Genomic DNA, 14,274 nt, shown 5'->3' on the forward strand with positions numbered 1-14,274 from the left:
CTCTGAAGCCTTTGGCCATCAGAGGTTACTGAGATCATAGTCCACCAGGTCACAAGAGGAAAATATTGTTCATCCACTTCTTCATCCAGCACACTTCTTATTAGCATCACTTCTGTTTTTCTTTCAAGTCGCTGCACCCACTCTTTTAGGAGATTTATTTATAGTGCCCTGGTGTTGATACCTGGTATGTAGTTGGCCCAAGTTCCTTTAGGATGTGGAATGGCCCTTGCCATTTAGCCAACAGTTTGTTGGCATCACTAGGTAGGAGCACCAGAACTTTCTGTCCTGGTTCAAGGATCTCTGCCTGGTTGACTTGTCGTACCTGGACTTCTGTTGCTGCTGGGCGTCTTCCATATGCGATTGGGCCAGCTCACTCGTTTTCTCCAGCCACTCTCTCATCTGGATGACACAGGATGCAACGCAGGAAAAAGGCCAGAAAACAAAAGCAGAAAAAAAAACAGCAAAATACAAAAGCAAATATTACAGATTTTGTGTGTACATTTTGTCCACAAAGGTATCCAATAATGGGTAGTGTTTGAATTGAAGCTCTGGGGGGTGTTTTAGCAGATGTTATTTGGCACTGAGGTCAACTTCCACAAACCGGAGCAACATGTCTGCACAGGCCAGGCCAGTGGAAATGGTTTTTAATGCAAGCTGTGGTTTTGTGGGCCCAGGTGGCCAGCCCAGAGAACTGAGTGCTCCAAGGCAAGTATGGCATTTCTAGCTGCTTGGGGAACCACTAGCTGCAACGCTGACTTTTGTTGACGATAGAGGATGCCATTTTGCAGGATATTCTCATCACTTATGATGTCTAACTCCTCATTGAAAAGGAGCTCATTGGATTGCATGGCCTGCATTCTGTTTACCCGCACTGGATGCTTCCCCCTGTTGGAACTGTTGGGCTGGTTTGTGGCGGTCCTTTGTCATCCTCCATACATTGTAGCTCCATGGTTGACCCTTTTTCCGTGCAGCTTACAAAGACGTCGGCCAGCTTGGCAGCCTCCGTTGCTGAAACTGTGTCACGCTCTTTGATCGATACCTGAAGCTCAGGGGACAACATTCTCAAATATTGTTGTAGGATGGTTATTTCACTTACTTCTTGGATGCTTTTACCTTTTGGCTGGATCCATTTCCCAAAGAGCTCCTTGAGCATCACACACACAACTCTTTAGGGCTCTCATCAGGGTTGATGTCCAGGGAGCAGAATCTTTGCCTGTAAGTCTCAGGATTAATGTAATTTTTAGCAAGAATGGCAGACTTTACCCATTCATAATTAAGAGAGTCATCAATGTCCATATGCACATAAGTACCTTTAGTTTACAAACCAAATTATAAGAACTAGGCCTATAAAAGAGGTCAACTTAATATAACTTAGGATGGGCTGCCGCTGCATCGAGCGTAACTATCAAACCCTTGATATTTCCTCTGCTTTAAGACTTCATATACTGGACTGTGTGTATCATGGTGCATTCAATTACAAACTCAGTGAAACACTTTATGTTCTGAAGTCGATTGGACTGATTCAAGCACAGCTCAGACTTTGCTATTTTTTTTAATCATAAAGCCATTTTATGCAAAATTCAGAAATACCTTTCATGAACTTCATATATATATATATATATTAATAAGGTTGGGGACCCCTACAGTCCTTTCTTTAGTCACCACATATACATGGAGGTGTTGTCTTTTGTCTTCGGGGTTCCTTTGTGATTATTCTTGTTTCAGTGACCCAGACAGGGTCTTCACAGCTAAACCATCAATATAAAGATAAAGTCGACTTCCTGACTTTGGACGGCCTTATATTTCTGAATAAATATGTAGAGTGTTAAAACACATCATGTCTTTAATCCTTGGATGAAGACACAAAGCTGAATGTGACTTTATCATTTGAAGGTTTACTTGTCGAAAAAACAGGGAACTTTTTGTGATGATACAAACTGACATGAAACAATTCAAGCTTCATAGAAATAAATGTCTTTTTTCATGAAATACTAGCAAATCCAAAACAGAAGACCTAATTTATTTGTTTCTGATTTTAGTGGACTGCTGGGACGGACCTGACGACCTGCCGATCATCTACCACGGCCACACGTTAACCTCAAAGATTAAATTCCTGGATGTTCTGCACACCATCGAAGAACACGCCTTCATCACGTCCGAGTGAGTGGGTTAGGATCGACGTCACTGACACTTTTCATACGTTAAAAATGTAATAAGATCGCAGTTTTAAAGACCTTCACCTGCCTCCTGTTTCCTGTAGCCACCCTGTGATCCTGTCAGTCGAGGACCACTGCAGCGTGGTCCAGCAGAGGAACATGGCCACGCACTTTAAGAAAGTGTCCGGAGATCTGCTGCTCACCAAGCCCGTCGATAACAACGCAGAGGAGCTGCCGTCACCCTACCAGCTCCGCAGGAAGATCCTCATCAAGGGAAGGCGGGCAAATTCACATCTACTGGAAGTTATGGAGGAAGTAAGTGACTGAATGTTAGCAGACTGAGTCTGTCATAAAAGAGCGATTGGCCTGTGTTATTCCTACCTCTGCCTGTAAATGGAGGGGGAGGGGCAACACTAACCAGGTCATCCAGGCTCATGAGAGGAGGCGGGACGGTGAAAGTGAAAGTGTTCAGTTAGTAAAGAGTCCATTTTAAATTGACAGCACCAGAGAACTAAAGAGTGAAGCGGGGTGAGTGTTTATCCAGAGTTTTTATATCTTCACTTCTGTAGTCTCAGTTTTCTCCTGAGAACTGAACACAGAGCGTTTCGTGTGTGTGTGTGTGCGTGTGTGTGTGTCAAGCTGTTTCCTGTTTCTTGTGTGTTAATCGCTCAGGGAGTGTTTCTGTTTTTCCTCTCAGACTGACTTCAGATCAGAACATGGACGTGTGTTTAGAGGACGGAGCAGAGTCTCCTGAACCCAGCTGTCTGTCTCTGAAGAGTGATCGGTCCAAAGGTCGTTATATGAACTTCAGAAACGAACCTTTACCTTCAGCCATAAAGTAAACAAACCTGGAAACCTTCTCGTTATTCACAGCTGTAGCCCTTTTTGTATTTGGCTTCTTTTACAGCATTGTCATCAGAGAGTTGATCAAAGATTCATAGAAATATAAAACTTGTTGTTTTCTTTTTGCAGATTTGAGTCGAGCAGACAGAGAGCAGAGTCTCCTGTACCCAGCTGTCTGTCTATGAAGAGTGATCAGTCCAAAGATGATCCCATATGCTTCAGTAATGAACCTGGACCCTCAGACACAAAGTAAGTCTTCTTACTAACTCCTTCTCACTTCAGATGTTTCCTTGTAGGGTGGCTCAGTCACCTTGTAAAGCTGTAATCTAATCTAAGAGGACTCTTACAAATCTTTGGACCTGCTCCTTATCCTCCTTCTTATTAGTACGTTTATTACCAACAGAAGATGGCGCTCAGCACGGCCCCTGTTTCAAAGAGTTTGTTATTGTCTCTGTTTTGTCTTTTCCATCATCGTCTGATATGATACTGTGTGGTCATAGGTAAGAAGGTATTTGAGAAACCAGAGAGCCAAAGGAAAAGGCTGTGTGACAGGTAAAGTGTAGAGAAGATGTTAAACTGAGTCTTTACTGCTTTAATAAAAAAAGAATTGCACACAGATCATTAATGTTTCAAAAGACAGTGAGAGAGAAAATGTTGTTCTTTAGTCTTTATGAAAGCAGGAGGGTTAAAACACAAGAAACAATCATCTGACTGCAGACTATGAGCTGAATACAAAGATAAGAAAGAAGGCGTTACCTGCTCTCTATGATCATCTGAGTGTTTAGATCGTGTTTGATAAATCTTCATTTTTTTCTATCAGTCAACGATCAGTTTAGTTCTAAAGACATGTCTTCACAGGGGGACGAAGAGGACTCATGTTATAGAGGAGCAGCCGTCCTGTCCTGTGTGTCAGGACGTCCTGAAGGATCCCGTCATTACCAGCTGTGGACACTGGTTCTGCAGACAGTGCATCACCTCATACTGGGACCAGTCCGGTTCACCAGGAGACTCGTCCTGTCCTCAGTGTGGAGAAAGATCCAGAACAGGACCTGGAAAGCAGCCAGTCAGTCAGAGCAGCACTGAACAAAGTAAGACTGTACACCTTTCTGCTTCTGTGATCTCCTCCTAAAACAGGACTTTTATTAGTAAATGTAAAAAGTATAGTAATTAAAACTCTTTTTACTTCTTTTACAAAAACATTTGAAAGCAATAAGCAGATTTTATCTTTCTCTCTTTCAGTAGATAGAGGTCTGCAGGAGGTTTTAGATGAACATAAGGTCAGTCTGAGGAGGAGATGTGAATGTGTGACTGAAGGAAGTGATGAAACAGGAAGTAGAACCCTCCTCAACAGTATCTACACTGAGCTCTACATCACAGAGGGACAGAGTGAAGAGGTGAACACCCAACATGAGGTGAGACAGATTGAGACAGGCTCTAAAAAGAAGACCCTCCGTGAGATTACAATCCAGTGCCAGGACATCTTTAAAGCCTTAACCGGCCAACAGAAACCAAAGACAGGAGCTCAACCTAACCAACAGAAACCCATCAGAGTGGTTCTGACAAACGGCGTCGCTGGTGTTGGAAAAACCTTCTCAGTGCAGAAGTTCACTCTGGACTGGGCAGAGGGCTCAGAGAACCAAAACGTCAGTCTGGTGATCCTGCTTTCATTCAGGGAGCTGAACTTGATCAGAGATAAGCGGTACAGTCTTCTTGAGCTGCTCCATGTTTTCCATCCAACATTACAGAAGGTCACAGCAGAGACGCTCGCTGTCTGTAAACTGTTGTTCATCTTTGACGGCCTGGATGAAAGCAGACTGTCATTGGACTTCAAAAACAGGGAGGTTGTGTCTGACATCAAACAGAAGTCATCGTTAAACACACTGTTGACAAACCTCATCAAGGGGAATCTGCTTCCCTCAGCTCTCATCTGGATAACTTCTCGACCTGCAGCAGCCAATCAGATCCCTCCTTCATGTGTTCACAGGGTAACAGAAGTACGAGGCTTCACTGACGCCCAAAAGGAGGAGTACTTCAGGAGAAGGTTCAGTGATGATGAAGATCTGTCCAGCAGAATCATCTCACACATCAAGACATCCAGGAGCCTCCACATCATGTGTCTGATCCCGGTCTTCTGCTGGATCACTGCCACAGTTCTGGAGCACATGATGAGCACAGAGCAGAGAGGAGAGCTGCCCAAGACCCTGACTGACATGTACTCACACTTCCTGCTGGTTCAGACAAAGAGGAAGAAGCACAAGTATGATGAGGGACGTGAGATGAGTCCACATGAGCTGATGGAGGCTGACAGGGACGTTCTTCTGAAGCTGGGGAGGCTGGCATTTGAACAACTGGAGGACGGAAACATCATGTTCTACCAAGAAGACCTGGAGCGGTGTGGCCTGGATGTCACAGAGGCCTCTGTGTACTCAGGAGTTTGTACAGAGATCTTCAAAACAGAGTGTGTGATCTTCCAGAAAACAGTCTACTGCTTTGTTCATCTGAGCGTTCAGGAGTTTCTGGCTGCAGTGTACATGTTCCACTGTTTCACCAACAGGAACACAACAGTTCTGAAGGCTTTTCTGGAAGAAAAAGAATTGAAAAGATATTCAATCAAGGATATTCTCCAAAATCAACCCATGATGAAATCTAGGAGGTCAGTTACGGATTCTCTGGAGCAAGATTACGATGACAGGAACGACGACTTCCCCGAAGACGACTACCGTGAAGAAGACTTCCGCGAAGACGACTTCCCCGAAGACGACTACCGTGAAGAAGACTTCCGCGAAGACGACTTCCCCGAAGACGACTACCGTGAAGAAGATTTCCGCGAAGACGACTTCCCCGAAGACGACTACCGTGAAGAAGATTTCCGCGAAGACGACTTCCCCGAAGACGACTACCGTGAAGAAGACTTCCGCGAAGACGACTTCCCCGAAGACGACTACCGTGAAGAAGATTTCCGCGAAGACGACTTCCCCGAAGACGACTACCGTGAAGAAGACTTCCGCGAAGACGACTTCCCCGAAAACGACTACAACGACTACGGCAACAGCAAAGACTACGGCAAAAACGACAACGTCAGCAAAGGTGACAATGGCGGCAAAGACGGCAGCGATGACTACACTTCTTTAAAAGTCTTTCTCGGTAGAGCCATGGAGAAATCCCTGAAAAGTAAAAATGGTCACCTGGACCTGTTTGTTCGCTTCCTTCATGGACTGTCTCTGAAGTCAAACCAGAGACTCGTAGGAGGCCTGCTGGGTCAGACAGACAACAGTCCAGAAATTATCCAAGGAGTCATCAACAACCTGAAGGAGAAGAACAGTAGAGATATCTCTCCTGACAGAAGCATCAACATCTTCCACTGTCTGACTGAGATGAACGACCTCTCAGTGCATCTGGAGATCCAAGAGTTCCTGAAGTCAGAGAACAGATTAGAGAAGGAACTCTCTGAGATCCACTGCTCTGCTCTGGCCTACATGCTGCAGATGTCCGAGGAGGTTCTGGATGAGTTGGACCTGAAGAAGTACAAGACATCAGACCAGGGACGATTGAGACTAATTCCAGCTGTGAGGAACTGCAGGATGGCAAAGTAAGTCCAGATGTTTAGAGCTAAACATCTAAAACTAAACAAAATCCTCACTGTTCCCCAAATAGTGTTCCACTGTTAATGTTCAGGAGAAATAGTCAGTCGTAGTTTTTATCTTTTTTGCCCTGAGTTAAAAAATTGCTTTGATAGTTTTTTTTGTGAACACAAATGGCTGATAGTGTTGATCCCTGAAAAGGGAGATATCAGATGCTATGGGCCCCATTCCACTTCTGCCAGCCTAGCAGCCCTCATGCATGGGTCCTGTGAGAGACCCTCCTTTAGATGTTCAATACCAAGGCATAAATGGCAACGATCGTGGCAATCCTCAGGATTGAACAGGGCCATATCGTTAGCACAGTTATGAGAATTCATCCTAGCGGCTATGTCCGATGCAGAGGACTGGTGAGTCAGGCAGAGCGAGAGCACTCCACTGACTGAAATATCCAAATCAGCAAGTGACGATAGTCTAGCTAAAGTTAGCCTGAGCAAGAGCACTTCACGTAAGTGTGAGAATGTGAGGCAAAATCAATATTACACTACTACGGCAAGAGGGGAACAAAAGCACTCTATTCACCGATACTTTAACCAGTATATAATATATATATATATATAGCTATGTATGCTAACACAGAGTGAACTTGCTCATGTTAGCACACCATCAGTTAGCCTCCGTTTCTCCTCGGAAAGGGACAGCTTGTCGCAGCCTTTGGGTGGCTTACAATCCGCTGCTCTGACCGTATGGTCACAAGGCTAAAGGCAACACATTCTTGTTAAAGTTAGGTTATTCAATGCTATTCGATCAACTCAATGCTACTACAGTGACCTGCGTAAGAGAGAAGATGATAGAGAATGAGTGCTCAGATGACACCGGTAGTTATACCTGTACGGGGGTCATCAGAGGTCACACATTACTTTGTTGGTATAAATACTCGACCTGTGCAAGATGAGATATTCAGTGAGAAGGACTGCCTGCTCCTGCATCAACACGTCCGATATGTCCTTGGGCAAGACACTTAACCCCGAATTTCTCTCGCTACCTCGTCGGCGGCGTATGAATGCGTATGAATGGGATTAGTTACTTCTGATGGACACCCTACATAGCAACCTCTGCCATCAGTGTTTGACATACGGTGTAAAAGCGCTTTGAGTAGTCAGAAGACTAGAAAAGCGTGATATAAGCTCAAGTCCATTTACCATTTAATTTGAGTTTTGTGTCAGTGACAGATTCCACTGATATGTAAAGTTAAGACCAAACAGGACATGACAAACTGTTTAATCATCAAATGTGAGAAGTATATATCAAACACTTCTTTTATGAGTCATATTTCTCTATTTTATGTGTCACAACAGACTTTCTGGCTGTGGACTCTCAGAGACTCACTGTGACATCATGGCCTCAGCTTTGAAGTCCAACCCCTCCCATCTCAGAGAGCTGGACATGAGTCTGAACAACGACCTGAAGGATTCAGTAGTGAAGCTATTGGCTGGACTGGAGAGTCCAAACTGCAGACTGGATACTCTGAGGTCAGATCACTGACTGTAATATATATATGTCTGTAATAGAAACTGTGTTTTAATTTATTAAAGGTTAGTCCCTTGAGATGCATCGTCTCATCTTTAAGGGGGTCCTAACACAAATATAAAGTAATACACAAACATCCAAAACAGAATTACTTAACAGACACACTTACAATCACAAATAAATATAGACTGCCCCCCCCCCTCCCCCCAGCTCTCAGCTGTTCAACAAGGTTAAGAAATAGAGTACAACAGTTTACAGAGCAACAATAGAGCACTTTGTCTTTGGGTTATTTGTACTTTTAGACAAAGAAAAACAAGAACAGGTTGTTTTAATTTGTTTCTATCATTAACATTTCTGTATTTTAAATCCAACCCATAGCTTTGATTGATGGTGCACAGTATTGGTATTTACATTTTCAGTCTTACCCTATATTAAAATCTGAGGAAATGTATTTAGTTCATGTCGATCCTTCCAAATGTCTGAACAGTATGTAGAGTGACTCAAAGGAGGGAAATGAAATCTGTGATGGGATAGTTTTCTGTGTTCACAGACTCAACATTGTGCTCCATCAGTCGGAGTGTAACAGTCTGAATATTGTTATAGTACCAAATAGCTCCACCAGGTAATGCCGCTGTTGTGTTCTGAGTGTGTGATAGAAAGAGTTGTTGATCTCTGACCTCCATCGTCATGTGTGTAAGACAGTCAGGGACGGTATCCATCCATCTACTTTAATGAATGAAGTATCCAGTAGCAGCTTATAAGATGCAACAACACCTGCTGCCCCCTCCCCCTCCTTGTATGTAAAGAGCCTTTTTACCTGCACACAAATTAAAAAGAAACCCCTCCAGAGATCAAAATGTAAGCTGTATGCCAACAATAAAAAAAATTGACATACACCATTCAAATACAAATTAACACGCGCAGGAATAAGAATAAAACCCTTTATACAATTAAAATCACAGATTAAAATGAGACCTGTCCAATATAGAGCAGCCCTCTGTTACAGCTGCACAGCAGCATTTATAAGGCAAGGTACAGCAGTGTAATTATTATTTAAGTGTCCAACAAGAGGCTGTCTCTTTAAAACAGCTGTGCAGCTGAAAAAGCTTTAAGTCCAGGAGTGTGCTTCCCCCTCTGCTTACACTGTGTGACTATATGATCCGTAGTCTCGATAATATCAGAAGTATGTCTAGAATTCTTTGACACACGGCTAAACTAAGCTCAACTGTTAGCCTGGTCCGGAGCAGACTTGTTCACCAGCATAGACTTGTCGAAATATGCGATGATTCTGCTTAATCCTGCTTCATGGAATGACTCCAAGCTATCCTGGGATTTCTGCTAATTGCTACCTGCAGCTAGCTTCTCCACCTGTACCAGCCACGTTACAAGATGATGTCAGTGCTGATGTAACTGGTCCAGAGTGAACTCCATCAGCTGGGTGGTGTGGTTAGCATTCAAACAGAGCTAAGAGTCATAAACAGTCTAATGTGCTTCAAATTTCTGTTAACAATGCAAAAGAAAGGATCATGAGTCAATCAATGTCTTTGTTTAGTTAAATTATTCTTGCAAGTAGAAGGAACAAAGCTTCAGAGTGTCAATACAGTCTGAAGGAAAGCTCGAAGTAATCACAATATGCTTGGGTACATGCTTCACAGAAAAACCTTCATGCCTATATAAGAATTGTCGATACAGGCGCAGTCAAATATCAAATACATTTCGTCATACATTTTAACACGTCGCACAACAGTAATGTCAAGGAAACTTCAAGTCTGAGTATCGTTGATATTTAGCTATTTGTAAGCAACCTTCATCCTTGGGTAAAGAGAAAACAAGAATATTACGTATTAAATGATTGTTGCATTTCTCACGCGAGCTGTGAGTAAAATGTGTCCTGGACAGTTAACAGAATTTTTCCATTACACTAACACAGGCCAAAGTGTCATACCAACGCAGGATTCAAGCTCTGATGAAGAGTCCAAAAAGAAACACAAAGGAGGCAGGTGGGACCAGTCAGAGAGTTGATCATTTAGAGCAAATTTAGATTTAGTTTTTGTAACGTTTCTATATCCTGTCAAAGTATTCCAGATTTAGGAATCATCTTCATGCAGAGATTTCTGATAATGTGGAGAACAGCTTAAAACTCCTCATGAAGATGAAAAACAACGTGCACATGAAGCCTCTGGTTTCCTCTGGTTCTGTTAAGAAGTGAAATCATGAAGACTTTGGATTCAATAATGTGCTGAGCTGACTGAGATCAGCAGCCTGTTCTTCATCTGTGCACATGAACAGCTGTATGAATGTTGTGCTGACATTTGTAGGATTTAGATTTAGTGAATACACAATCAGAAATTATCCTCTAATCATTTAGAGAGAACTTTATTCATCAGGACAAAGTGATGTTGACCTGAACACATGTGAGTGGATTATACATTATTTTTATTCTTCATTTATTCTTTATTCAGATTGAAGTACTGCAGTTTGTCAGAGATCAGCTGTTCTTCTCTGGCCTCAGCTCTGAAGTCCAACCCCTCACATCTCAGAAAGCTGGACCTGAGCGACAACAAGAAGCTGCAGGATTCAGGAGTGAAGCTGCTGTGTGATTATCTGCAGAGTCCAAACTGCAGACTGAAGACTCTGAGGTCAGATCACTTACTGTAATATATATATGTATATAATAGAAACTGTGTTTGAATTGATTAAAGGTTAGCACCTTTGAGATGCATCGTCTCATCTTTAAGGGTGTGCTAATACAAGTCAGAGCCAAAGCCCCGTTTCTTTTAATCATCACCAACATACAGTGCTCAAACACACACACACACACACACACACACACACACTGGAGGGAGCTCCAGCCACCACGCGTACCTGTTTACTTTAAGTTTAACAGAACAGAGTTGATACGTACGGCAAGTCAGGAAAACCTGTGACCTGCTCAAACGGTCGGTCCGACTTTTCTCCGTTCACTCTCACCGTGTCTGCAGCTAACTTAGCGATAGCAACGTCATCTCACAGCCTGCTGTCTGAACTTTTCCACACAGACTCTGTGAAACAGCGCTGTGTTATAAACAAAGATATGTCGCTTGTAAATACACGCTCCACTTTTCACTTCCATCACGCGCAGCAGGAACAGTTAGAGACACACCCAACTCCAATAATTAACAGTCTGCTTATATTAAGTGTTTGATATTGTCAAAGTTAAATACAAAAAAAACTTTTTTGTGTATTAAAGCAGATTGCTCATTATCAGATGGATATTTTGTTTTAGTCTGTAATGTTGTGGCGGTTAAGAGCTGACTGAGATCAGCAGCCTGTTCTTCATCTGTGCACATGAACAGCTGTATGAATGTTGTGCTAACATTTGGAGGATTTAGATTTAGCGAATACACAATCAGAAATGTTCCTCTAATCATTCAGAGAAAAATGTATTCATTAGGACAAAGTGATGTTGAGATACTCATCACAACCTGAACACATGTGAGTGGATTATACATTATTTTTATTTTTCATTTATTCTTTATTCAGATTGAGTGAGTGCAGTTTGTCAGAGATCAGCTGTTCTTCTCTGGCCTCAGCTCTGAAGTCCAACCCCTCCCATCTCAGAGAGCTGGACCTGAGTGGGAACGAGAAGCTGCAGGATTCAGGAGTGAAGCTGCTGAGTGATTATCTGCAGAGTCCAAACTGCAGACTGGAGACTCTGAGGTCAGACACATTTTCTTTCTTTGAGTCTGTGCTACTGTTCAACACCTCAGGAATGATGAACACTGTGAATCCTAACGTAAAAACAAGCTGAACACCATGAAACAAGCTAACATTAGCAGCAGCTCTGCTGAGATCAGCAGCCTGTTCTTCATCTGTGCACATGAACAGCTGTATGAATGTTGTGCTGACATTTGGAGGATTTAGATTTAGTGAATACACAATCAGAAATGATCCTCTAATCATTTAGAGAAAACTTTATTCATCAGGACAAAGTGATGTTGAGATACTCATCACTACCTGAACACGTGAGTGGATTATACATTATTTTTATTCTTCATTTATTCTTTATTTAGATTGAGGGGCTGCAGTTTGTCAGCGGTCAGCTGTTCTTCTCTGGCCTCAGCTCTGAAGTCCAACCCCTCCCATCTCAAAGAGCTGGACCTGAGAGGGAACAACAAGTTGCAGGATTCAGATGTGAAGCTGCTGAGTGATCTTGAGAAGAATCCAAACTATCGACTGGAGACTCTGAGGTCAGTCTCTTAGTGTTCTTAAGTAAACCCTCCACATATCAGGTCATACATATATTCAGATTCTTGTTGTTTTTTAGTTTTCCTCAGATTGCAGGGATCACAAAGACCTGATCTTCAGAGCATGAAGAGAGATGTGTTGAAACTTCTGTCTCTGGAAGAACGTTGTTAGCAGCAGTAGAAAATGATTTATGATTTCTGTGATCTCTCTTCTTCTCTCATTAGCTTGCGATGGTGATCTCTGTCGTAATGTGAGCGATAAGGACGCTGGTGGTGCAGAGAGGAGCAGCTGTGTCCTGGTGATCCACAGAGGATGAACCTCCACCATCTTGTGGGTGGAGAAGCTCTGAAAGCTGAGGAGAGCTTCATCCATCAGGGACTGACAGAGGAATGGAAGGTCAAACATGAAACAGCTAGTAGAAATGTTAAGGGATCAAACTCTACCAAGAAATGCTGCAGTTATTCTTCTCGTGATGATTATTTTGATTCTATTTCTTACAAAAAGTACAAACCAGAACTTGATCATATGTAACATGTATTAAAATAATATTCTCTTTATAGCCTCTTTAAAACATGCCCTGCACTCCTAAAATGTCCTGACCTCATCAGGCTGAGCTGCATGTGTGAACAGGAAGTGTCCTTTCACACTAATTATCAACACACTACGTGTTGGCTCCGGAATTTGTGTTTGACTCTAGTGGTTAAAAAAACTGTGTTTATACATTTCTCTTCTGGTCGACATCGTGCATCAACTGCATGAGATGTTAAGATCAATGGTCGCTCAATGTGTCAGGTTTCTGAGGTCACATATCGAGGTCTACTGCTGGATTCTTGTCTGACATTCCAGTTAGTCAGAGGAATACTCCCGGTTTCACCATTATCACCATTATTTTACATGAATTTCACATTACAAACATTTATAAAATCACACTAAACAGTAAATAGACTTGAGCTTCTTTTCCTGTTGAGAGACGACCGACTCTACCGCTGAACCACAGCCATCTCTCCCTTCTGAATCTGAAGCTTTGTGAAAAATATATCTAGTTGGCTTTTTTCACTTAAACTGTCGCTGCCTTTTGAAGCATGAATGATAATTGAACAGTGATAATAAAACATAATGAACTTCAGAACACAGAGTTTGTGTCTCCTTTGTTTTCACAATCAGAATAGCTTCTTTATTGCCAAGTACATTTACACATACAAGGAATCTGACCTGGTGTTTTAGTGCAAAACAATTAGCGAAGGACATAAAGCAAAAACGGCAAGAATTTAAGTTAAAGCTGCCCAAATAAATATTTATTCTTAAAGATGGAGTCGGTAGAAATGTTGGCTGCAGCTTGTAAACACAACATTCAAACTGGGCCCCTCACGTAGTGTGTACGTTGACTGCTTGTAGCTACACTGCAAGCTAATGCAAGCTAGCACACAAGCTAACCGCCAGTGTTTGTCACATTCCTGTCCAACAGGAAGCAGACCAACTCCACGTCCACGGGTAAAAGCCAACACAAGGTTCACCCTCGTTTTAGACCGAGCTTTATCCGCTTGGTGTTTCTCCTCACTGCTATTGGTTAAAGCTGCAGCAGCCATGGCAACGACATTGATTGACATATTTAAAGACAAATCAGTGTTGTTAGCATGGTGTGTTGTTTTGGTTAAACCCGGGTCAGGGACTGCTCTAACCCGGGACATATTAGTGATTTATAGATATTTGTGGGGACTCGGGACTCAGAGCTTGTAAACGGGTCCCGGGTCAAATCAGGACGTGTGGTGGTCACCCTATTAATGCTAACTGTTGCCAACACGTTAGCTTGTTGCACGGCTCCCAAAGAAGAAGTGCAGCTTATACAGCAGTTTTTAAAGAATACAGCTGAAACATATCCACCTCCATTCAGCACATACTATCCAGATACTGTACCATAAAATAAAGCAGAACATAACAAA

General features: G+C 42.6%; 1 protein-coding gene across 3 annotated transcripts; it reads left to right on the forward strand.

The window, feature by feature from the left end:
* Positions 1-2,548: 2,548 nt before the first annotated feature.
* LOC132994597 (NACHT, LRR and PYD domains-containing protein 12-like) lies at positions 2,549-13,463 on the forward strand. 3 transcript variants are annotated; one of them, XM_061065063.1, is made up of 10 exons: positions 2,549-2,684; positions 2,854-2,994; positions 3,129-3,248; positions 3,858-4,087; positions 4,239-6,588; positions 7,936-8,109; positions 10,570-10,746; positions 11,630-11,806; positions 12,160-12,336; positions 12,559-13,463. In XM_061065063.1, exons 2-10 carry the CDS (start codon positions 2,873-2,875, stop codon positions 12,569-12,571), a joined length of 3,540 nt encoding a protein of 1,179 aa, XP_060921046.1. In that variant the 5' UTR covers positions 2,549-2,684; positions 2,854-2,872; the 3' UTR covers positions 12,572-13,463. The 3 variants fall into 3 exon arrangements, with proteins under 3 accessions (XP_060921046.1, XP_060921045.1, XP_060921048.1); XM_061065062.1 differs by lacking the exon at positions 2,549-2,684 and having other exon boundaries at positions 2,783-2,994; XM_061065065.1 differs by lacking the exons at positions 2,549-2,684; positions 3,129-3,248 and having other exon boundaries at positions 2,784-2,994.
* Positions 13,464-14,274: the final 811 nt, after the last annotated feature.

Source organism: Labrus mixtus, chromosome 19 (genome assembly GCF_963584025.1).
Source record: "Labrus mixtus chromosome 19, fLabMix1.1, whole genome shotgun sequence".
NCBI classification, from domain to species: domain Eukaryota; kingdom Metazoa; phylum Chordata; class Actinopteri; order Labriformes; family Labridae; genus Labrus; species Labrus mixtus.

Bases quoted from the DNA above. Each gene is read 5' to 3' on its own strand.
- LOC132994597 (XM_061065063.1), top strand. From the start codon at position 2,873: ATGGACGTGTGTTTAGAGGACGGAGCAGAGTCTCCTGAACCCAGCTGT. The intron at 2,995-3,128 runs GTAAACAAACCT...TTCTTTTTGCAG, and splicing joins CCTTTACCTTCAGCCATAAA to ATTTGAGTCGAGCAGACAGA. The intron at 10,747-11,629 runs GTCAGATCACTT...TTCTTTATTCAG, and splicing joins TGCAGACTGAAGACTCTGAG to ATTGAGTGAGTGCAGTTTGT.